General features: G+C 38.5%; 2 protein-coding genes across 5 annotated transcripts in view; one reads left to right on the top strand and one right to left on the bottom strand.

Moving 5' to 3' along the window:
- cacna2d4a (calcium channel, voltage-dependent, alpha 2/delta subunit 4a) overlaps positions 1-25,163 on the top strand; it is a 46,964-nt gene that overhangs the window by 11,705 nt on the left and 10,096 nt on the right. Inside the window, exons 16-28 of the mRNA XM_051892222.1 lie at positions 953-1,033; positions 1,213-1,287; positions 1,418-1,504; positions 1,611-1,682; positions 1,807-1,868; positions 1,960-2,027; positions 2,134-2,179; positions 2,274-2,371; positions 3,379-3,472; positions 3,568-3,660; positions 4,231-4,361; positions 4,452-4,523; positions 23,082-23,143. Of these exons, the coding sequence (XP_051748182.1) occupies positions 953-1,033; positions 1,213-1,287; positions 1,418-1,504; positions 1,611-1,682; positions 1,807-1,868; positions 1,960-2,027; positions 2,134-2,179; positions 2,274-2,371; positions 3,379-3,472; positions 3,568-3,660; positions 4,231-4,361; positions 4,452-4,523; positions 23,082-23,143 (1,041 nt within the window). The remainder of the gene's footprint in view (positions 1-952; positions 1,034-1,212; positions 1,288-1,417; positions 1,505-1,610; positions 1,683-1,806; positions 1,869-1,959; positions 2,028-2,133; positions 2,180-2,273; positions 2,372-3,378; positions 3,473-3,567; positions 3,661-4,230; positions 4,362-4,451; positions 4,524-23,081; positions 23,144-25,163) is intronic.
- Positions 5,262-25,163, bottom strand: part of lrtm2a (leucine-rich repeats and transmembrane domains 2a) — a 31,541-nt gene continuing 11,639 nt past the window's right edge. Inside the window, exons 3-7 of one of the 4 annotated variants that reach the window (XM_051892306.1) lie at positions 21,200-21,349; positions 15,944-16,103; positions 11,436-12,032; positions 9,780-9,830; positions 5,262-9,019 (exon numbers count right to left, since the gene is read on the bottom strand). In XM_051892306.1, coding sequence (XP_051748266.1) covers positions 8,562-9,019; positions 9,780-9,830; positions 11,436-12,032; positions 15,944-16,004 — 1,167 coding nt within the window. In that variant the 5' untranslated portion in view covers positions 16,005-16,103; positions 21,200-21,349 and the 3' untranslated portion in view covers positions 5,262-8,561. Of the gene's footprint in view, positions 9,020-9,779; positions 9,831-11,435; positions 12,033-15,943; positions 16,104-18,580; positions 19,775-19,884; positions 20,443-21,199; positions 21,350-25,163 lie in introns of those variants that run through there. The other 3 variants (XM_051892305.1, XM_051892307.1, XM_051892308.1) reach the window with 3 other exon arrangements.

Consider the following 25,163-nt stretch of genomic DNA (forward strand, 5'->3'; position numbering starts at 1 on the left):
CCGTAATTTATTATGTTACATAACAATTCATGTAGCTTTTTTCAGTTAAACTACACTGGGAGTTCGTGATATTGCGAACTATAATAAACACCATACTGGGAGGGAGTTCGTCACATCCCTGTTTATAAAACTAACATAAACTCTTATATAATCCAACGAAAACATTAAATATACACTATTCAACAGTCTTAACATATTTGTCCAAATTATTCCGCTACAATTTGAATATATGACCCAGATTTTTGTACCTAAAAAGGGCGATGGTGTGTAAATAACACGCTCCCTCGGCGCTTCCTTATTAACGGCTTTCTCACGTGACGACATGACTGATAAATAAGAGCGCGGGAATGCGGTTGGCCTAACCCGACTGAACTAATCAATGACTGATATGTCCTTGACAGCAGGGCAAGACACAGAGAAAGTAATAAATAAATCAATTAAATGCATTTTATTCACGATTCTAAGTGAATCATTTTGAATTTGCAAAAATTGCTTTTGAATTTAATCAAAAAACTATGATTCATATATTGAAGAAGTTGCATAGCTTCTGGTCCAGATGTGCTTTATTAAATATCGAGCTGTTTTACTTGAGGTGCCTTCAAAGGAGCTACCAAAGATGAGCATAACCGATTGCCATCGCATATGCAGATTGATATCTTAAAGATTTCTTCTCATTTAGGATATTAAAATTGAATAAAATGGCAATAAACTAGGTTAGCTGATTACCTTAAAAGTCCATAGATATCGCTGTTAGTTCATACTGCATGCTGTTAACACTTTGTACAACAAGCGAATGCGATGAGACCAGTTTTCCTGTTTGTTCATGTGATGTTTAAAGCCTGTTGCATGATGATAATTCTGCCTCACCAAGTTTTCAAAATGCACCCCCTCTTGAATTAACTTGATTTTTATTGTTCATAATTTTGATTTTGTTCTTTCTCTTTGTGTGTAGCTGTCTCACGGTATCCTCCTTGGTGTGGTTGGCACCGATGTCCCTTTAAAAGAGCTCATGAGATTGGCTCCTCGATACAAGGTGCCTTCATAATGTCATCAGTCCTCTGTTCACAATAACACTGATCACATCTAAGGTCTTTTCATTCACAGGGCAGACTGTATCCATGCAGATTACTGCATACAGAGATTGTTTAAACTGCTGACTGAATATATGATTTTACTGAATGATTTGTTATTTTGATTTCTTTGCCGTTTCAGCTGGGAGTTCACGGCTATGCATTCTTAAACACTAATAATGGTTATATACTCTCTCATCCTGACCTTCGACCTCTGGTGAGCTCCACAATATTCCTGAGATCTTACACCTTAACCAACACCTTTTATCTATTGTCTTTAAGAGTTGATTACACTGTGCTATTAGTTTTGTATTACATTAAAGTTGATGTTTTCTATACTTTGTTAGTATAAAGATGGTAAGAAGCTGAGGCCAAAGCCTAACTATAACAGTGTGGATCTGTCAGAGGTGGAGTGGGAAGATACAGAAGATGCAGTGAGTGGAACAACACACACATATATAAATAAACATTCACACACATACTCATCATGCCATTTTTAGATCAATTGCTTCAAGGTGTTTGTGTGTGTTGATCCTCTAGTTGAGAACAGCAATGGTAAGAGGGGAAAGTGGGACACTCTCTCTGGATGTCAGAGCAACAGTAGATAAAGGAGTGAGTTGATTTTGTCCTTTAATTTGCTTCTTATAATATCACTTTAGTTTGATTCATTCATTTTTATCCCATAATAACCTAGCCGTGACTATCATACTCACATGCCGACGTCTTCCCTTCTCAGAAGAGAGTTGTCTTCCTGAAAAATGAATATTTTTACACCACCATCAATGAAACTCCATTCAGGTGAGTCTAAAATATGCTGAGTGTATATTTCAATTCTACGAAATACGAGACTATTGGATATGTGTTTAATATTGTGTGTCTATGTTTTTAGCCTTGGGATTGTACTTACCAAAGGTCACGGGAAGAATGTTTTCATCGGAAATGTTTCAATTGAAGAGGGTAAAATTTTTCAAATGATTACCTGGAAAATAAATATAATTTGCCTGTCTCTATTTACTGCGTTCATTTATAAATCCTCTCAACTGTGTTGTTTTTCTATTTACAGGCCTACATGACCTGACAGCATCTGATGTCACTATTGCTAATGAATGGTGGGTGTTAGCTAAGGCTAACAACTAGAATAGGCTGTTTTTGACATCTGAAATGATTTGATATATTCTGATTGAACGTTTTTTGACATTTCAGGACATACTGCGAGACAGACATCGATCCACATCACCGCAAATTGACGCAGTTTCAGGCCGTGGTTCGATATCTGACAGGGAAAGAACCAGACCTGGAGTGTAAGTTCTGCCTCTAGACGCTTTTAGACACTAGACTCGAAGTTTTAACGTAGCATTTAAATCTTTACTTGTATCATTATTCATGTAGAATTACAAAAGAGTGAGCAGCTATGGCTTAACGGTTAGAGTAAGATTGGTAACCCAAAGGTTGCGGGTTCGATTCTCAATACCGGCAGGAAATGACTGAGGTGCCCTTGAGCAAGGCACCTAAGGCTGAATCCAAAATGGCACACTTCTATGCACTTTCGGTCTTGTGGACTTACAATGGCTGCTGCGTACACGTGTCTGTTAAGTCCACGAGACCGTAGGGTGTCCCATTCATCATTTTAGGTTTCAGAAGGGTGCTCGCGAGCGCCCCCTTTGTGGCTGCTATGCGCCCTCGACGCGCGCTTCAGCTGAGCCCGCAAGTTTGCGAGCTACGAGCCCGGCAGTCAAAGCGGCATTACGTCACAAAAGTGCGGACTCAGAGGAAGACCGTGAGGGTTTAGGGTGCCATTTGGGATTCAGCCTAAGTGCTCCCTGGGCGCCACAAAATGGCTGCCCACTGCTCTGTGTGTGTGTGTTCGCTACTCACTATTCCTAATGTGTGCACTAACTGCATGGGTTAAATGCAGAGAACAGTGTCAATAGTGACCTAGTAAGCTGCGTGGTATGAAATTAAATGAATACATATTTCTTTCTTTATTGTAAAATATCAATAATAATTGTTAATTGTAATTAAAAACATTATTTTACGGAATATTAAAGTGTGTATTTGTATGCTTATTAGAATAACACACTGTTAGCAACATGCTAATGTCACATCCTATACTTGTTGCCTGTGTAGTGTTTCATACTGGCCACTTACAAGGTTTTGGCACATAGCTAAACAATTACTTGCACAAGTAAATCATCTCTTATCTTTGTAACTATTATTCTCTGTACAGCATCACCACTTTCGTATGCAATTAAACACATTTGATCTGAATGATGATTGATGATATCTGCAGTTTCGTTCTGTTCTTCAGGTGATGAAAGACTCCTGCAGCAGACTCTGTTTGACGCAGTGGTCACAGCTCCTATGGAAGCCTACTGGACTGCACTGCTGCTCAACGCCTCCGGGTACAGTTTCCCACCCACGCACAGACAAGTTTCATTAGTGAAATACGTGCTCGGCCGTGACCTTTCTCATTCTTTGTCATGTCTCCGTTGTGCAGTATTGATGCGGGTGTGGAGACGGCGTTCCTGGGCACACGCTCAGGCCTCATGAGGATGATAAGATATATCGGAGTAGAGAAACGTGTGGCAAAGTGAGTACCTTTAATCAAGAGTGCCGTATCACGACTCAACGGCGTAGACCACATCTGCAATGTCATGGGTTTTCCTAAAGGGATAGTTCACACAAAAATGAAAATTCTGTCATCATTTACTCATCCTCAAGTTGTTCCAAACCTGTATGAACTTCTTTCTTCTGCTGAACACAAAACAAGATTTTTTTGAAGAATGTCGGTAACCAAACAGTTGATGGGACCACGCTGACTATGGAAGTCAATGGGTTCCATCAACTGTTTGGTTACCCATATTCTTCAAAATATATTATTTTGTTTTCATACGGGTTTGGAACAACGTGAGGGTGAGTAAATGATGACAGAATTTTCATTTTTGGGTGAACTATACCTTTAAGGCCACCCACTCCCACAGTGCATCACATAACTTTTATCAGTATGCAAACAGAAAGTGGTATTATTAGAATAAACATTAGTTATGTGGCTATACATAAATCACTGAGCAGATGTTAACCAAATTAATGTATATAATAAACATACATAAGTATATATATATAATAAAATATAAATCTCTTTTTGATGGTTTCTTTGCAGAAAATTCTTATCTCCATCCGATAAGGAGAATATTTTTACTCTGGACCATTTCCCTGTTTGGTATCGGCGTGCAGCAGAGAATCCAGCTGGCCGCTTTTTATACTACGTTCCCACAGAGGACAGCACACGAGGTAGTCTGCACCCTGCAGTCTATATCAAAAGACTAAGACTTTACATCCTATTGAGTGTATTGTGCTCACTGTTTTTTTCTTTCCCTGCAGTGGATGGCAGGTTTGTGATTGCTGTCACGTCTGTTACAGTCTCTGTGAACAAAAAGACAGCAGTTGCTGGAGGTATGATCTTCGTTGTTTATTCTTATCTTTTAATCTTTTTTTTTTCTATTATATTAGTCTGTGCTGATGAAAGGCCACCCATCGAGTTGCTATTATTTTTGTCCATTTTAAGTATGTGAGTGAGCACATGTGCCCATGTTTGGATGTGCAACCATGTATGGAGTTCACCTCCACATGAACATCTCTTTTCCTCCTTGCTATTTTCTCTGTACTCACACAGACACACATAATTGATGACTTGTACTGTATTAATGCATTCATGAAAAGGAAAAAAAATGAAAGTGCAGGAAGTCACTGGACAGAAAGTTGGGATAAGTTATGTGCTAGCATTCTCTTTCTTTTAAATAGCATATGCTCTGAAAATCCATTTCAAGCTTGTAGAGCCTTCAAAAAAAAAAAGTCATAGGCAAAGCTATTGTCTACTGTAATATGATTTTGATTTTGCAATTTATGTTCCTTGCATTTTCTTGCATTTCAGGAGGAATACATGGTTATTTTGAATGGCAATCAATGGAAAATGATGTTTTATGCCACCATAATGGTGAAGTTACATTATCTACCAGCAGGGGCTAATTGTGCTATGCTAATCAGCCACCGCTTAACTCCTTCATTTATTCATCCATTTCAGATTTTTAATCTGGATCTCTCTCCATTTTTTGTGAATCTGAAGAAGCATATTTTATTATTTGACTTTAAGCAAACTGTGTGTGAGTGCTTGCTGAATCTTACACTTCAACGTTTACGGAAATACATTCTTTATTCATTTTTAACACAGAATTATAATCACAGATCACAAATCAAATATTTCAAACTGATTTTTATCAAGCGAAAATATAAAGAAGGATCTCATATCAGTCTTAGAAAAAAGGTCAAGTGAAGAAAGGGTCACATCAATAAGCTATAAGATATTAAACCAGAACTTCATAAAGATCTTGAAGATGCTTGTAGCTCAGTCAAATGGGCAAATCCTTTCCTTTCATCCATCCAATGGGATTTACAAAGCTTTTATTTAGCAAGGGTGTGTAGTGAAGTGTGTGTGGTGTCCTGCTCTTATATGTAAGGCCAGGACAGAGAGTAAACACACCCCAGCTGAGTCATTGCTCATTTATAAACCGCCCTTCATATTTACTGATGTATTTGCTGACAGTCAATAAACAAGCATGTGCTCACTTTTGAGATTATTCGCAATAAGTGCAATTTAACAGGAGAGTATTAGTCCACCAGTGGCAAAAGTGCTTTTGTCTTTTTCATTTTTTTTTTCTCCATAACAGAGGATATGTGTTTTGTCGCCCCGTGCAGAGTACAGGCCCATGACACATGCTGTATAAAATAAGAGCTAAATGAACAGTAATGGCAAGAGAGACCGCAACCATTAGACAAAACTCCTCTTATTAATAATTAATGAGTTTTCTCTGAATTCTCTGACGGAGAATTTTTAGGAGTTCGTCTACAAAAGGAGCTTGCACAGGAAACACAGGGAAAAGTATACTCAATTTTTGCAATCATGTTATTGTTCATAAATAATTTGTAAGACACAGATTAAAATATATACATATATTCAACATACTTTTGAATAAATGTATATCTGTACTTATATATACTCAGCATATGGCTGCAAATATCATTAACACAAACAAAAGTCAGAGACGCTTAACTGCTGGTGTGGGTATTAACACACAAATTAGTTGTACTTTGATTTACAACTTTTTGCCAGCAACCTAACCAGTAATTTGCATTAGTAATGAATAGTGTGTGGGAGAAATTGTTGCTATAGTTACAGCGGAAGAGCATTTCCTAAATCCGGATGAGGTGGTGTGATGTTTGCTCCACACCCTTGTGCCTACTGCTCATCCTTCCTATAGATGGCAGCATTGTGCAAAACACCCAATGATGACGGTACTCTTGACATTATTAGCAACATTATAATCTGATTCTAAATTTTCAATAATACTGAGGGAAAACATATGCTGGTTCACATTAACAGTGTGCAGCTAGTTTCTGACGGTCTTTCTTTACCTTTCTTCGTCCAGTTGCTGAGGCTGTTTGCCGCAGAAAAGCTTAAATTGATAATATCTGTGGGCTTCTGAAAGCCCAAGTCAAATTTATCTGAATTATTTAGTCTAACCAACTTCTGCCCTCAAGGAAAAGCAGATTATGCAAATTGGTCCACGAGCAGAAAATTGATCACACAGACGCAATCGATTCTCCTCCACCGCCAGCCCAAGAGAAAAGATCAGACTAAATCAGCTATGACATTCTAGTCCAGAATTAAACAACAAATCAACAAAGACATTGATTTATATTGCACAGAAAAGTCTATCTTAATAAAGGTAAGGTTTTTTCCTTCTCATCTATTGTCTTTCTGTTTTTGTTTAGAGGGTAGCTATCCTGTAGGGCCACTGTGCTTCTTTAAGCCATCAAGGTGTAATTAACAGTTCCAATAGCCAAAATCAGCCACCCTCCACTAACATCAACAGAGTCCTCAGCCTGCTCTACATTAGCACTTCACAAATACTTCAAGACACTTCACGATAGACACCAGGGCTGGATTCTTCTAGTCTTACAAAAACACGTCTGACCTCTAGAGATGACCATGGAGAAACAACAAACCGTAAACAAACAAAACAATGTTATCAACACAAATTATCACACAATACAAAGGACAAACCTCACACTTAAAAACATAAAACTGGGGTCACGTCACATTGTATAGCATATATTATAGCTGATAAATAAAGTGGGAATATTTCAAATATGATATGTGGGGGTTATGATGTCCAGTTCACACTGGGGTAGGGATAAGGGTAACAATTAGGGTATTGGGGATTTAATTTTAGGGTTTGGATAAGAGTTGAAGGTTTAGGGTAAGAGTTGTTTGGATTAGTGATGGCAGGAGGTTTAGAGTTGGGGGTTCATATTAGTGATGGAGGTTTATGGTAACAGTAGGGATTAGTGTTTATGGTTTAGAGCTGGGGGTTTAAATAAGTGTTAGAGACTTTGGGTTAGAGTTGTGGGTTAGGATTAGTGATGGAGGTTTAGGGTTAGAGTTGGAGGTTCAGATTAGTGATGGAGATTTAAGGTTAGAGTTGGGGGTTAGGATTAATGATGGAGGCTTAGGGTTGGGGGTTCAGATTAATGATGGATTCATGGTAAGGGTAAGGATTGTGTTGCAGGTTTGGGAGCAGAGTTAGAAGTTTAAGATTACACCATGTCTACACAGATGCTGCAATGGTTTGAAGCTGTCTACATTGGAGATTTCAAAGTGAACGTTCCAAATCAATTTGTCCTTTTGTTGGAAGTAGAGCAAGCGCATATAATATGTCAGAAATTGGGGCATCCGTTTATGGTCTGTAACTGTAACAACAGTGCATTGGAATGCAACCACTGTAGACAGCATCGATTTTAATGAGTGTTATTGGCATTTGGTGTAATGTGTCACTTACACATGCCCACACGGTGTAGACACAGTGTTAGAGGTGATGGTTGGATAAGTGATAGAGTTTTATGGCAAGGTTTAGGATTAGTATTGAAGGGTAGGTTAGAGTTGGGTGTTTGGATTAGTGTTGGGAGGGTTGGGATTAGAGTTAAAGGTCTAGGATTGGGGTTGGGATTAGTGTTGGGGGTTAGAGTTATGATTGTAGGTTTGGATCGATAGCTAGGTTGCTACAGAGGCAAATGCTAATGACAGCACGTGATCCTCTAGAAACATCAGGGTTCAGAACTGGGAACAGTTGCATCCACACCTCCTCTGCTGAGATCCTCTCAACATTGGGGGAGGGTGGGGGAGTTCTAAAGTGCTGAGTGGTCCCTCTTGTCCGGGGGCAAATAAGTCAAAGGTCATAGGCCAAAGTTTAGAGATTGAGTAAAGTGTAAGTCTGAGAGTCAGAGAGGGTCTCAGGAAGGACAGAGAAAAAGGAAACGGGGATTATGAATCCTCCGCTGGGCAGCTAAATGATCATCAAATGTGCAGCTCAACAAGTAAAGGGTTCTTTATATTTGTGGCTGACCTCTGAACTCTGACCCCTCTCGCCCACTCCCCTATGCAACTGATGAGATCTGTTTTTCCTCCTGGTCGCCTTCTGCCTCTGCGTCACCCATCAACGGCTGCCTCTTCTTTAGCTCTCGCTGGTATTTTGCCATTAGAGAGGCATAAATGCAGCCGTATGCTGCGGCAGCTACCATCATAATACACACGATTCCACAGACCACACCAGCGATCACTACTGTACCGATCGCCCTGCGAACACTGACCGGCCGATAACGCTGCTTCACACAGTCTGGTAGCTCCGCCTCCGTACGCACCACTGCACCTTCGGACGATGGAGTGGCTGTCCCTCGAAAACATGGTGGAGATCCACCTTTCGTGCTCCCAGCCCCGCCCCCATTCTCATCCTCCAATTGCAGACAGTAGTTGAACATCTCCACAGGAACACCCCTGATGTCACGGCCCCTTAAGTCCTTCGGAAGCGTACACTCAACAGCATCGACATAGCCGCCTACGACAGAAAGCAATAGAGAAAAAGAAATCAAAATTTTATCTCTATGAGGTAAACAATAGTCACCTCTAATGAATTTAAATGGCTGCTTCAAGCTCTCCAAAATAGCACCGCACAGCTAGGAGGGTCAGAAGCCCACTTCAATTTGCGTGTGCGTTTGTATGAGAGAAATCGTGGCAGCTGGTGTATAATTAATAAGCCTGACATGCATACAGAAGCTCTGTTCCAAAACCTAGTGATTTGCCATGCTGCCTACTGCCTACATAGGCAGCTGCCTTCTAAGGCAGCATGCTAACTGTCATGGAACCTCATAATTGACTAATTTGGAGTGCTCTACATAAGCTGCCACACAAATATAATTCTGCACAGAGTAGTTGACTTGCACTTGATTTTAAAATAGTTGGTAATTGGCATCTCACGAATGGTGCAATAATCCAGTATGGATAAAATGCACAGTACACACAAATATTGGGTAAAATATATTATTTTTTTCATCACACTGATCTATTTTTTTTATGAATATTTTTAATTACCGAATGATATATAATCAGTGTTGGGGAACGTTACTTGTAAAAGTAATGCATTAAAATATTGCATTACTCCCTAAAAAAAGTAACTAATTGTGTTACTTAGTTACTTTTTATGGAAAGTAATGTGTTATGTTACTTTTGTGTTACTTTTTCTCATCTGGGCTGGGCTTGCTTGGCACACCAAAAGTGAAATGAATAAGCCTCAGGCTGAGGGAAATGCAAATTCACACCTGTATAGTAGAGGGCACAGCTCAAACAAACCTTTCCGCTGTGCTGCCATTCTGGATTGCAGAAGAATAGGACACAGGAGAAGAAAGTTTAACACTTACTTCAGCATTAAAAACAAAAATGAAACATAAATGTGATGTTTATCTAAAGTAATTTTTGCTTATTAGTGTGGTTGAATTAAATCATCGAAGGTCAGCAGTAAATACATTGGTTAATAAAGTGAGATTAAATAAAGTATATTTGTGTAATTTAACATATTAATTATTGCAGGTTTGCATAATATTCTGAGTTTGCATTTCACAGTTTTTATTCATTTTGAGTAATACTAAATCTGTTTTTGTGCAAGTGACATGAGTAAATGCATTGTGTACAATTAGTTTAGAACTACAATACCGCACACAACTCCTCTGCACCTTACTCTCTCAACATGGGGATATTAGAAATGTCAGTCAATAAATGGGAGGACGAAGTAACTTGCGTTACTTATTTGAAAAAGTAACTCCGATATTTTCTTGTAAATTTAAAAGTAATGTGTTACTTTACTAGTTACTTGAAAAAAGTAATCTAATTACATAACTTGCGTTACTTGTAATGCGTTACCCCAACACTGTATATAATATTATTTTTAACATTTCCCGTCTCATCCATTATCTTGGATTTTCTCATTAAGTTTGTTGCATCATGGGATCTCCATGAAAAAAAAAAAGCGTGATGCTGCCTGAGAATTTGGTTAAAACAAAGTATTTTAAAAGGTAGCATAAGTAAGATACCTACCTTCATGTCATAAGAGTGATTTTGATGCTTTAAATGCTGCCTCTCTAGGCAGCTCACTAGGTTTTGGAACAAAGCAAGAGACTCAGAGCCCACCATGACTGGAGTCTCTTTCTCACACACTAAAAGCTTTGTGACTCAGCCTCTTATGTCTGTTTCAAATCCCCCTCCCTCTCAAAGCTGCTCTGAAATAGAATTAAATGAGTTTCTCTGACTCAGAGTAGAAGGATTGAGACAGACAGAAAAAAAATAGAAAACGAGAGGTACGAAGAAAAAGAAGCTATGCTTTACAATGATTTTTGGGGTTTTGCCATTTTTCATTGCCAGTAGCAGAGAAAAGATAGACAGGAAATTATTAGGGAGAGAGTGGGTAAATATCCTACAATAAGTCTGGGGTACATGCACTTAACATTAGGTTACAGCTCCTTCTGTTAAGAGTCTTAATAAACCTCCTTTTAAAACAGATAATTTTCTAAAATTCTCAGTGGTTTAAAGCCCTTGTAAAATGCCAATAAACATACACTTCACATGATTGCACATGCAATTTTAATGCAATGCAGTAATTTGCTCTGTTGAAATATATTACTTGACTAAAGAATAAATTTATTCAGATTTTAAATATTAATAGGTTTAATTATTTATTGAACACTGATGTCTATTATCATACTGCTGTTGTCACCACTTTATAGGCGCAATAAGTCACTGAAGACAGTAATTTTACCATCGTTAAAGGCGTTAATTTAGGCAGTCCACTTTGGATTGTGCCAAAGAACAAGCCTTACTTATGGTAAAATCCCAGTAACATACAGCCTCATGTGACTTATTGCTCAAATTACGTGTTTTTACACCTGTAGAGAATAAAAACTCTACGCACACACAACCCTCACCTCGGTATATTAGCCACTCCATCCAGTGTTTGAAGTCTCTCAGGTTGCAGTCACACTCCCAGGGGTTCATGCCCAGCTCCAGGTGCTGAAGGTTGACGAGAGGCTCAAATGTGGCTCTCTCCAGGGCGTGAAGTCTGTTTCCAGCCAAGGAGAGCCAGGTCAGCCCCTGCAGCTCATCCAGCAGGCCCAGCGGCACAGTGGCCAAGCCGTTCAGAGACAGATCCAGCCTCCGCAGCTGGGTCAAGCCACGAAATAACTCACGATCCAAAACTGTTAGGCTGTTGTTACGCAAACTCAAATCGCTCAGGTTACTCAGCTCACGGAACAGTCTGGAAGGCAGGTTGTCCAGATAGTTGTTGGACAGGTCGAGGCTCTCAAGGGTGCTCATATTGGCGAAGGCCATGACGGGCAGGGAGGAGAGGCGGTTATTGGCCAGAAAGAGGGTATGTGTGCCCTCCGGGAGAGAAGTGAGAGCGGGCACAGATATTAGACTCCGCCCACTGCAGTTAGCTTCCAGTGAATTACACACACACTCTGAAGGACAGCCAGCGCATAACTGCAGCAACGTAGCACACACACCCAGCACACCTAGCAGACCTGTGTGAAAGAAAAAAGAGAGGAGTGTATATCATCTGAAAGAGTTGACATAGCCATTTCTTCCTGAAAGCTGCTTTGATTGATGTGAAAGATGTGACAGGTGTTGATTTAGTGCCACTGTGAATCATATGTACAGTACTTAATGAAGGAGACCGGTGCTCAACACAAATGAACCTGTGGCTGCCGCTCCTACCACACTATTTTAAACTGGAGCTTATGTGAACCTACAAACAGACCTCTAGACATAGCAGTATTTTTGATGCACTCGCTGCAAGTAGCTACTATCTGTCGCAGACTCGCAGCACCTTCAGGCTGTTTTTTTTTAAACCCATGTGTTTGATTTGTGCATGATGCACTCTTAATGGTTTATTTTACCCAAAAATGAAAATTCTGTCATTATTTACTCACCTACATGTCTTTTCAAAACTATATGACTTTCTTTCTCTTTACAACACAAAAGAAGTATACATCAGAATGTCCAAAATGCTTTTTCTTAATGGGCATTGGGGCTGTCCAGCTTCAAAAATGACAACAAATGCACCAAAAAAGAAGTCCATAGCACTTGTGTGCTATATTCAGTCTTAAGTGTGAGGAAAATACCCAATTGTAGCTTGTTAGTTACTGAAAATCAATAATGAGACACACAAAAGTCTATGATGTGTCATGACATCAAAATTTTAATAGTTCAATTAAATGAGTGTGAATAAGATTTGAGAATGACAATCAACATAAGGGTGAGTAAATGATGACTTTTTTTTTTTTTTTTTGTGGTTTCCTATGGAAGCTTGTTTCTGCCAAGGAATTAAACAATTTAAAACATAATTGCGACTTTTCATCTCACAATTCTGACTTATTCTCACAATTGCGAGATAAAAAGTCAGAATTGCGGGATATAAACTAGCAGTTCAGACTTATTTTCTCCAAATTCTGACTTCTTTTCTCAGATTTGTGAGATATAAACTCACTATTGCAAGTTATAAAGTCCAATTCTGAGTGAAAAAAAAAAAAAAAATTCTGAGAATTGCGAGTTTATATCTCACAAATCCGACTTTATAACTCATAACTGCATTATAAAGTCAGAATTGCAAGAAATAAACTCACAATTCTAAAAAAAAATACATTTTTAACACGCAATTGTGACTTTATCTCACAATTCTGACTTTATAACTCGCAATTGCGAGTTTATATCACGCAATTCTGAGAAAAGAAGTCAGAATTGCGAGATGTAAACTCGTAATTGCGAGAAAAAAGTCAGAATTGTGAGATAAAATGTCGCAATTACCTTTTTTATTTTTTATTCAGTGGCGGAAACAAGCTTCCTGAATGGGATTCTTGAGTTGGCTAAATGTTTCTTGTTGGCTGATGTAGCATTATAGATTCTTGAGATCAGTAAATCATCAGTATCACTAAATAGTTTTCTAATAAAAAAAACCTGTAGTTGGTTATTGGGTTGCAATTGGGTTACTGGTCTTTTGAGACCCTGCATAGGACAAGCAGTTTGAATGGATGGAGGTCTATTCTGATAGGGATAAAGTTAGCAGTGAAAGACAATGCACAGGATAGTAAAATAAACTGGTTTATCAGCTCTTACCAGGGATGAGAAAATGCTACCCATATATTTTGTTGTTGAATGATTTGGCATTTTTGTGGGCCTATGCAGTTCATGATAATATTAGTAAATTTTAGTGTTTGATTTTAAGGACATTTTTGTTTACTTTTATACCATAAACAACTGTGATACTTTGTTGGTTCACCATTTGTGAAGCAAAACCAACAGAGAAACGCTGAACTAGAGAGTCAAAACAAGTTATCCGTGGAGCCTAAAAAGGTTCTCCTATGGCATCAGGCTTTTTCGTTCTTTTTTATAAGAGTGTATGATGGGAATATAATGTGCCTCAGAGTTAAACAAAGAACGTCCTCTGCTCTGCCATGACAAAACAAACATTTGCCAACTGTTTGTCACCTCTCTCTTTTATGCAACAGTGTATGATGGTGGGGAGCAATGTTTCTCTGTGTCTGAGACAATCACATGCTATGAATGGATATGACGTTTTAAACATTGAGATCTCAGTTGTCTCATTGACAACGTGTGTGTGTGTGAGTGTTTGGCAGTTTAAGTGCAGACAGATGCAGTTACAGCACTCGGATATCTGATACTGACCAGCCTCAACACCCTGATCCCTTTGTAATCAGAGACACACACAATCATCACAAACACACTCTCTCTCTCTCATACACACTCACACAATTCTGTGTAATCTCAATAATTAATCCGTCCTTCTCAACTATGTAGTTGTGAATGATTCTAGAATTGCTGTTTTGGCCTGTCAACCTTCAATTTCCAGTATATCCCTTTCTTCTCTCATCCCTTCTTCTTTTCGGTTGAGGAAAAATGTGTGTCAGGACATCAGGATAGGCATATGACTGCTGTCATTGAAACACATTGTTAGTTCTCTGTTACGTCCCCAGAACATTGTTGAAAACCACAAAGAGGCCTTTATGTCAGTAGTGAGGATGGAAATCTCATAGTGATTGGACCTAGATTAAAATAGGAAGAATGTCTATTTTGTGCCAACACATTTAAATTTCATTTTGAATTTTATAATGTGTACCTCTTTTCTTAGCCTACTGGATTTGCTCATTTTAAAAGCAGGTCTCCGATTCCCAAAATAAATAATGCAAATCACTGTAACACAAAAGAAATTGTAAAAAAAAATTTTGAATAAAGCGTTGGTTGCTTTTTTCTATGTAATGACAATGAATGGGGACTGCAGCTTTACAGAAAAAGACACAAAAGCACCATAATCATAGTTGCTTAAAAGATGTGATTTACTTAAAATATCTTCCTCCAGTGGACTATTCATTTCCACTACCGGGTCTGTCTGATTTCTGATTAAATCTTTCAGACAGGTTTTATGTAATGGATCGACATATTAATTGAAAGGATCCGACTCAAGGGAACAATTCATTAAGAGATTTCTTATGAATGCGTCAAGTAGAGCTAGTGTGGATGTCAAGATTATCAGTAAATAATTTAAATTTCAGGCTTTTCCCCACACAAAGCAAGCGTTTGACTTCAGAAGACTTTGAATAGAATCTTTGAAGATAATTTTATCTTGTTTTTTTGTCATTTTGGAGCTTTGACTTGTTCACTTTCATTAAATTGAAAATAGTGACTAGTATATTCTTTTAAAAAGCTTTGTGTTCCCTGGAAAAAAAGAAAGTAATACAGAATTGCCTGGTTTCACAGAGAAGGGTTAAGCCTAGTCCCAGACTAAAATGCATGTTTGAGCTGTTTTAACTGAAAGCAAATTGTTTTGTCTCAAGATGCACAAACGTAATGTTTTTTTTTTTTTTAAAAAAGCTACTTAAATGTCCTAATTTAACTAAGGCCAACTCCTGGCTTAATCTAAGCCCTGTTTGTGAAACCAGGTCATTGAGTATTGGCTTAAAATATATAGCACAGAGATTTTAAGTTTGACTCTAAACCAGCAGGTCAGTGTTGTCACTATACAGTAGTAAGTATATGTGACACTGCAGCAGAACTGTGCGCGCGTGTGCGTGTGTTGCCTCTGCATTGCTTCATGCAGATCTTTAATCAGACACACATTAACTAAAGCCATCCTAATCCATCTGTTGCTGGGGCAGCTGGTGATGTTTGCTGCACTCTATAGCACTCTATACACACCCACACAGACACATACGTCAATACACACTACTTCCCACAAACACATTCATAAAACTGATCACTTTCCAAAATGCATCAGTTTGCTTTCTATGTAAACAATTTAGATAATTGATGTTCACTATTTAGACATAAAGCATTTAAAACCATATGAATGGAACTGGTACTTAAATCCTCTTAAAGTCCTACACCTTAAGAAGAGTGAATGTGTGTGTGTTGGGCTCACCTTGACTGTCCGGATTTCCTCTCCTCCTGCGACCCACTGTAGGTGCAGTGCTGAGCTGCATGTCTGCGCTTCTATGACTGCAGCTGCCTCAGATCTGCTGTGGCATCAGCCGGCCCTGATGCCAGCCTCCACAGGCAGCGATACGGGGCCAGTGATGAGACTGCAGAGAGAGTTTGAAGGATAGTCAGTTTTTTATGTACATAATTTGACTTTTGAAGGTGAACGCTTAAATGTTTTCTGCCTGTGTCAGCATAGATGACTTGAGTTTTTTCCAACAAGTAGCTATGGTGAAACTCAAATAAACCTTGACATAGGTTAGCTTATTTTTTTAAATCAGCCCACTTTCCGTCAAAGTTTATTCTTTCTGTGTGCTTTCTACTCTAGGCTCAATGGAAAACATTTTAAATTAGGAAAGATCAAATTAGCAATTAACTTTTAACACACAAAGGTTGAAACATAATGCTTTTCGAATCTGTTCAATATTCTATTAGACTAGTTAACATATTGGACATGAGAGAGAAACCTATGAGAGAGAAAAAAATCACAAATGAGAGCTCTTGAATATTTAATGGTATTTTAATTTTATTTAAATGTTTTATTATTAAACAATACTATTAATATTTAATATTATTTTCACCAGATGAGATTAAATGGAGATTAAATGCTTACATCTGCTTCTCACATTTTTTCGCCATGAAATCAAAATTGCCATTTTTTTCCAAATATCGCAGTGCTTATTATAAACGATTTATCCGTGCACATCATTATTTTTTAAAATTCATGTATAATCATAATCTTTCATGAAAAACGTTAACCCCATCGAAACGGCGTCTGTTCTCTTCATGATGTGTATCTTGGCGGAGGGTGGGGCTTAATATCCTCCACAACTTACTGCAAACTGGCATTCGTATCTGCCTCCATTTAGTTAGCAATGCCAAACGAGCCAATCAATTCCCAAAGGACGAAATCAAATCATGCCCTACATTTTTCTCATTCGTTTCACTCGAATATACATCACAATAGGGAAGAAATGACTATCGCAACTTGCGTTTCATGCCGAAAAAGATCACAGTAATGCATTTCCTCTAGAGTTTAAAGGGTTAGTTCACCCAAAAATGAAAATTTCTGTCATTAATTACTCACCCTCATGTCGTTCCAAACCCGTAAGACCTTCGTTCATCTTCGGAACACAAATTAAGATATTTTTGATAAAATCCGAGAGGTATATGACTCATCCATAGACAGCAATATAATCAACACTTTCAAGGTCCAGAAAGGTAATAAAGACATCGTTAAAACCGCTGACGTGACTGCAGTGGTTCAACCTTAATTTTAAGAAGCAACGAGAATACATTTTGTGCGCAAAAACAAAACAAAAATAACGACTTTATTCAACAATATCTTCTCTTCTGTGTCATTCTCATACATTGTTTACGTCCAGCGCTTCCAGTTTCTATGTCAGAACGCCGACTCATTATTGGGCAGCTCCTGCGTCGTGCTGCGTTCGTGCTGCTCATGTGTACAGCTTTGGCCAATACTGAGCCGGCATTCGGACGTAAACACGGATGCCTTCACTGTGCTTACTGCATCAACTACATAAGGAGAATGACAGAGATTGTTGAATAAAGTCGTTATTTTCGTTATTCTCATCGCTTCATAAAATCAAGATTGAACCACTGCAGTCACTTCGACTGTTTTAACGATGTCTTTAGTACTTTTCTGGACCTTGAAAGTGTTGATTATATTGCTGTCTATGGACAAGTCATATTTTGGATTTCATAAAAAATATCATAATTTGTGTTCCGAAGATGAACAAAGGTCTTACGGGTGTGGGACAGCATGAGGGTGAGTAATTAATGACAGAATTTTCATTTTTGGGTGAACTAACCCTTTAAGAAGTGATACCAAAAATGTCTCAAACTGTTCTCAGAAGTTTTTAAGACACTAAACTCTTGAGATCTCAGTATGAGCTCAAACATTTATAATCAAATTCGGTCTGGGTGTTTGTGTGTTGATGAAAAGCTAATAATTAATTAAATCATAAAAATTTGCAATAAATAATTGTAAAATAAAAAAACACTTACTAAAAAAGATTCAATATTTGATTTGTTTACCTGCATATCATGTATACGACATAAGAGAACAGTGATTATGCAAATGCATGTCATGTATACGACATAAGAGAACCGTGATTATGCAAATGTGTTGTTAAATTATTGCAATGTTAGATTAAAATATCAGGGGCTTCTTCAAGTAAATATTTTAGGTTAAAGGGGTTTGGCTGATATCTGCTCTATTCTTCACTGTATGTCAACAATTGCCTAATTTCTTTCTATTTGTATTTCTCATATAGAATTACAAGAAAAATATCTAAGACAAACTTAATACTTCAATCAAACATAACTGAAAAATATCCTTGAGCTGTGAAAGAGCAACATCTGAGAATCAGAACTTCCTTCCCGGTGCACAGCCATCTGCAATACAGCGGTGCTTACTGTAATACAGCTCTCCAGGGTACAAAACCGTAGTAGAACTGGCGCTGCAGATGCGATTTAGTTAATTGCGGTACAGTAATATGACACTGAAACACTTACAGCACATGACAAAGATGGGAATATTATTATTATAACGACATACCATTATGTAATACTAGTTGTGTAACGCAATGCTGTAAATGTGTGTCTCAGATCATTGAGCACAAGGTTACAAGTTGCTTCTGTTTATGCCAGGCCGGTTTGCTGTAAAATGGCCGCTGCTGTCTTAGACTGTGACACTTCGGCCTTGTCACCTGCCACATCCATCACAGCGCGTGTGTGTGTGTGTCTGTATGTGTGCGTATTTTCGCAACGCAACACCAATTCACCAGCCTGTCATCTGAAACGGCACAGTGGAAAAATGTGCAGACATTTAGAGGTTATATTGCATGAGTGTGTGTGTGTGCGTATGCAAGTGTGTGAAACACACAGTGAGAGTTTCTGAAAACACTTTTTGAAGTTGCTCAACACGTGAATATTTTCCACGCATTACGTTTCCTAGAACATGCAAGTTTGAGGGTGTGATAATATGTGAGTGTGTGTGTGTGTGAAGAGAGGATAATTAGTTGAGGGATGTGTCATTTGACTCCCGAGCATGCAGCACACACACACACATACATACACACGTGATGTAAGAGTCTCTCACTTTAGCAGCATCTCTCTCCACGTCCAGTTCAGCACATATTTCACACATTCTCACCCCATGCCGTACTAACTTCCTGTGAATGCACAAGGTCAACTATGCATGCGTGTGACTGCATATATGTTGTTACTGTGACTTCCAACACATAAGTAAATAGAAACGCCCTTTAGATGTTCACCTCTGAACCAGTCCTGCTGATCCCTTTCCTCTCTTTCTCATGCACGCACACAAAAGGCGGCAATCAAAGTCAACGGCGGCAAGAACAGAGCGAAGAAACGTTAGAAACAAAGGCGCGGAGGCCACTGGGATGAATTATTAAAAGCAGAATCACAAACAAAGACACACGCTCGCATAAACACACTCATTCAAGCAGCACACATACAGTATGCGTAAAGACAAACCTATTACACAAATGTTTTTAGTCCAAGCATAAATGTGTGTATATATATATGCAAGTGTTCACAGGACTGCATATTGTAGATGCCATCTCACTCCTACATGCTCAAATATACTCAAAAGCAGCATTCCAGCACATCACCTGCACTCACACATACTCATCTTTATATTTTCTTTGTGTCCAAATAAAAAACTGGACATCACATGTTCTGTAACCCAAAACAACAGGCGAATGTATCTGTCTCACACACACACACACAAAAAAAATCCCTCTGCAAACATCATGCACGGACATCGTTATCATAATCAAGGCAAATTGTATTGCATGCGCGTGTATGTCTGTTATAGGTTAACAGTGTTTCACTCACCGTCTTTAGATGTCGTCCTTCTCGGCGTCCCCCCCCCAAGCTCACACACTCTCACACACACACACACACACACACGCACACACGGTTGTGGGAGAAATGAGCGAATAGCAGCTCTCGTAACGCTCCAATATGGAAATGAAAATATCCTTCCGCTGCCAAGAGCAACGGCTGCCACAGAAGGAGAGATGGATTGAAGGAAGGAAAAAAACGATTAAAATAAAGAGGGAGATGAAGGAGGGGAGTTAAATCCTGCGCAATGCCTTGCTGTAATGCTCAGAGAGAGGAGGACACACGGAGAGAGAGAGAATGAGTGAGTGAGTGAGTGAGTGAGTGAGAAAGAGAGAGAGGGGAGGAGGAGGAGGGGGGAGGCGTGCTCCAGTCTTTCAATTCTCTGTGGTTTCTAGCAGATCGGCTCGCCTCTGTGTTGGTATATTGAGTCCACAGAATGCACTTGAGTGTGTGTATGTGTGTGTGTGTCAGGAGGTTGTCTCTCAAGCGCGTGCTGTCCTCAGGCTAGCCTTTGGTGCGCATGTGTGTCTGTGTGAGTAAGTGTGTGTGTGTTTGTGTGTTGCGTTCTCCATATGTGCATGTGGTGAGGCGTGCAGTGTAAGCGTGTGCCAGCCTTGTCAAAGATAGTAACATTAGTGAGGGATGAGGGGAGAGAGGAGGGGTCGAGAAAACAGCTGATTCTTTCTCTCTCATAGATAGATAGATAGATAGATAGACAGATAGATAGACAGAATCACATACAGCCAATAGAGACAACAGCATTGGATTTTACTCTTTGTGATAACATGAGAGTGCTGACATCATGCAACACTGCTGCTTTTATTGGATGCATCTGAAAAAAAATATTCTTGCTCCCTTGTTTTGGATGGATGGATGGATGGATCCAATCACATGTCACCATCACCATCAGTCATGTATTTTACACACTGTAATGTCATCAGAGTGCTGACATCATGCAACAGTGCAGGAATGTAGTCGTACATGTATTCGCTATTGTTCACATGGACAAAGTGGACCAAATGTCATCCACGTATACAAACGTTCCTGCTATTGCCTGGTGTGCTGAATAATGCATTAAGGCATGCAGGCCACGCTGCAGTACCAGCACCTCAAAAAATGAGAAATGCATCCATTGCAGCTATTTATAAGAGGAAAAGCATTCTGCGACATCAGAAGCGTTTACCTCCTGTATGTTGTGGGCTGTAGCAACACACCGTGTACTTCAGAAGGACCTCAGTGCCGCCCACATGCTTTCACATGCCAGACATTGACAAGAAAAAGCACTACAGCTCCATTAAATCCTTACCATGCCATTTCTCTCCTTATCAGAAGCCCTCTATGTTACGAAGTGTGTATGTGGGAGTACACTGATGTCCCTGCTCACGTTGAGGACAGTGTCATATTTGGGTGGTGAATCTTCAAGGTGTCGGTAGGGGCTGCGCTGACATCATGTTACCTAAGCAACAGAGGGAAAGAAACAGAGAGAGAGAGGTGGGGGGATTGAGCGGGTGTTTTTTTTTTGACTCACTGTTAGCGTATGCTACTTGAGCTCTTCGTGATAATCTGCAATGTAAAGACCCTGCTGGTCTGTTTGCCATCACTGCAGGTTTAGTCCTGTCATATTCAAATAGATATTAACTACATTAGCATAATTTAGAATTTAAAATGCATATTAAGCTAAGCTTAAAACCATACAAAAGCAGAATCTCCTGCACAGATCAGTGAACTAGTTAAAACAATACATGAGGTACATACAGTCAGTATACTCACACACACTCAGCTTATTTCTACTTCAGTAACCCACACACAAGCTGGGGACTGTCCATTAAGCTTATTATGACCAGAAGAATCTCATTAACGAGGTACTGTTTTACATACTTGAAATAGCAGACAGTCATGAATTCAGACACCTCTTTGCCTCTGATTATTATACTCTCACACAAATCAGTCCATCTATCCATCCATCCATCCATTCATTCATGGAGAGTTTCAAGCTCTGATGCTGTAGCCTATTCATGAAAAGGACCACATACATTTCACACATTCTCTCTCTCTCTCTCTCTCTCTCTCTGCTCCCTCATTAAAGGTTTTGTCTTTAACCATTCAAAGTTAAAATCTGTTTATTTTAAGTAGGATTGACTGCTTGCTATGTTGTCGCTATGAGGTTTTGGTTGAGGTTTTTATGCTGTATCACATCATTGTGTTTGTTTTTGTGTGTGGGATGTTTGTGTGGAAAAGAGAATGACAGAAGCTCAGAAAACTGGGTATTTAGTAAATTATCTGCTCTGCTGGAGTCACATGTCTTCCGTCATTCACACTTCTAACTGTGCTGAGATCCGTCTGCAAGCTCGCTCGTCACTATTTTGGGTAATCTTCATTGCAGGGCTGTCTAAATCTTTAGGATGCTGGAGGAGACATGGTGACTGTAATCTTCCAGTATTGTTACAGTATGTCTGCTAGGTCTAGTGCTTTAAAATACACATCTACTCATTCAAGAGACTGTCTCCTTTCTACTAGCCATCTTCCCTGCCCCGAGCAGCTATTACCAGCACTGCCTTCCACTCTCTGCCTCTTTATTATCCACCTCTATTAATTAGCTTCAGTATGATAGATGGTTCTACTGTGGTCTCTCTCTCTCACTGAATTATTGAAGTTAAAAGATTTTTACTCAAACGAACAATTTACTGCAGTTTAATCAGACCCGTCAGCTCACTGCAAATTCTAACTGTCCTACTAATTGCACAGAGCCCTTAAACAACAAAAACTTGTTCTGTAAAAAGCAGCAGTTTATAGGAGACGCAGATGTACAGATTGAGTTATTAGGTATCAGGTTTGATATATGAGGTAATGGGTTTAAGGTAATAAACTGAAGTGTGAGGTATCGGATAGCAGGTTTAATATATGAGGAATCAGGACTGAGGTATGAGATTTCAGCAAAAAAAATTTTTATATTTAAGTTTGTGAGAGTGGGCACCCACTGATGCATCCTGGGATTATATATTTGCAAGTCGAATGGATTAAGAAAAATTGTTCAGGAAAAAAAAAAACGAATGTAAACCTGCCTCCGTCATTTAAAGTATTCACATATGCATTTCTACTAACATATTTCTTAATTTGCTGTGTTATAATACTGTTAAAATATGAAAACAATTTTCTTATCTTTTTGTCTGTGTTTCTTTCCTGCATAGCCATCGGTGTACAGATGTCTCTTGAGATGTTGGAAAAAAGGTTTTGGTCCATAGCCACTCAGGTACTAAAACTAATATATCATCTACTGCCATTACAGTTATCGATTGCTGTTCCTGTAAGTATGTTTATTTTTGTGGCTGTGTACATGTACATGTTTTGCTAACCACGAAAAAAAAAAGTATTAATAAATTAATTTAGAATATTATATTATACAGTCAAACCAAAATTTATTCAGACACCTTTTCACACATTTCACACATTATCACAGTTTATTCAGTCTAGTTTAGGTCAACCAATTACCAAGCAATGCTTAATTTTGTTCAGTCTGTGGTGTAAAAAGGTCACATTAGCAATTAAAGAAAAACACTTAAGCAAAACATGGTCAGGTCAAAGTGTCTGAATAATTTTTGGTCCCAAATTTTTATCAATTTTACTAGTAGTCCACTGTACGAAGAATTTTAGGGTATAATATGTCACAGTTTACTTTATTTTGCTATCCTCACTTACATAAATGAACTATAGTGTCCTGCACCCACTAGTAAAAAAATATCAAAAATTATATCTGGTGTCTGAATAATTTTTGGTTTGACTATATTATATTATACAACAAATGTCAACAGGATGTCTCCACAAAGATATGTACACAAGCATGTATGCGATACTGGCCGGATGGGTCTTATCTGTTTAAACATTGTGCATTTGATAGGATGTGAGGACAAACACAATAATGTTAGTGGTGACATTCCTAGCACAGGCTTTTGTTTGATATTTATAATACAAACAGAAGATGTTAAGTGTTGAGAGAGGGGTGGGAGAGTCCAGAAGGCACTCGAAAAGAATGGGGAGAGGAGGCGATATCACTCTCTACATCCTCCTCAGGGAGAACACTCTCCCATTTTTCTAGTACCCCTGGGATTTTCCATGCCTCCCTGAACGCTCTTCCACCTCAGTTGGCACATTACCACTGAGTCTGTGTTCACTCCTGACTGCAGCAATATTAACTAATGCCATATTCAGTGATGTCAGAGCTAATGGAGAACACCACAGTGATTATTCTTACTGTTGAATGTTGGAAATGTTCAAATCCAAATCCATTAAGTAAATCTATAAGGATCAACAACAGTGCAGAATCCATTAAATAAATCTATATGGATCAACAGCAGTGCAGAACATGGCACACTGTAAGATGAAACATGCATGCTGTGAGAAAGAGATCGGCATGTGTAAATTGTGCAAGGTTATTTTCAGTCATAGTTTTATATGAGACACAAACACATGCTTAGAGTTTGTCACAAGAGCACACATGCATCATCCTTAAAACAAGATACAATTTTTTGCAAAGCAAAGTTAAAATATTACGAGAAAATACACCACTATTTAAAAGTTTGGGGTCAGAAAGATTTTTTTTTTATGTTTTTAAAGTCTCTTATGCTCACCAAGGCTGCATATTTGATTAAAAAAAAAAAAAATACAGTAAAACTGTAATACTGTGAAATATCACAATTTAAAACTAGATGAGTAAAGTTCGTAAACTAACTTTGAAGTTGGCTTGAGAAAGCTAGACCAGAAAGTTTGAAGTAGTTTTAAGGTTTTAAGTTTACAGGTTTAAAGCTGAATTTTCCAGTCTTCAGTGTCACATGATCTTTCAGAAATCATTCTAATATGCTGATTTGCTGCTCAAGAAACATTTGAATCAATGTTGAAAACAGTGTGCTGATTAATATTTTTGTGGAAACCATGATACATCACCTTTGATAAATAATTGATTCTTTCAAAAAAATAAAAAATCTGGTCGCATTTTAGATTAGGGTCCAATTCTCACTATTAACTATTAACTGCAACTTTTGTCTCAGTAAACTCCTAATCACTGCTTGTTAATAGTTAGTAAGGTAGTTGTTAAGTTTAGGTATTGGGTAGGATTAAGGGATGTAGAATATGGTCATGCAGAATAAGGCATTAATATGTGCTTTATAAGTACTAATAATCAGCCAAAATCCTAGTAATATGCATGCTAATGAGCAAAAATTGGACCGTAAACTAAGTGTTACCAAAAATCTTACTGACCCCTTTAAACAGTAGTG

Source organism: Ctenopharyngodon idella, chromosome 4, assembly GCF_019924925.1.
Source record: "Ctenopharyngodon idella isolate HZGC_01 chromosome 4, HZGC01, whole genome shotgun sequence".
Taxonomy (NCBI): domain Eukaryota; kingdom Metazoa; phylum Chordata; class Actinopteri; order Cypriniformes; family Xenocyprididae; genus Ctenopharyngodon; species Ctenopharyngodon idella.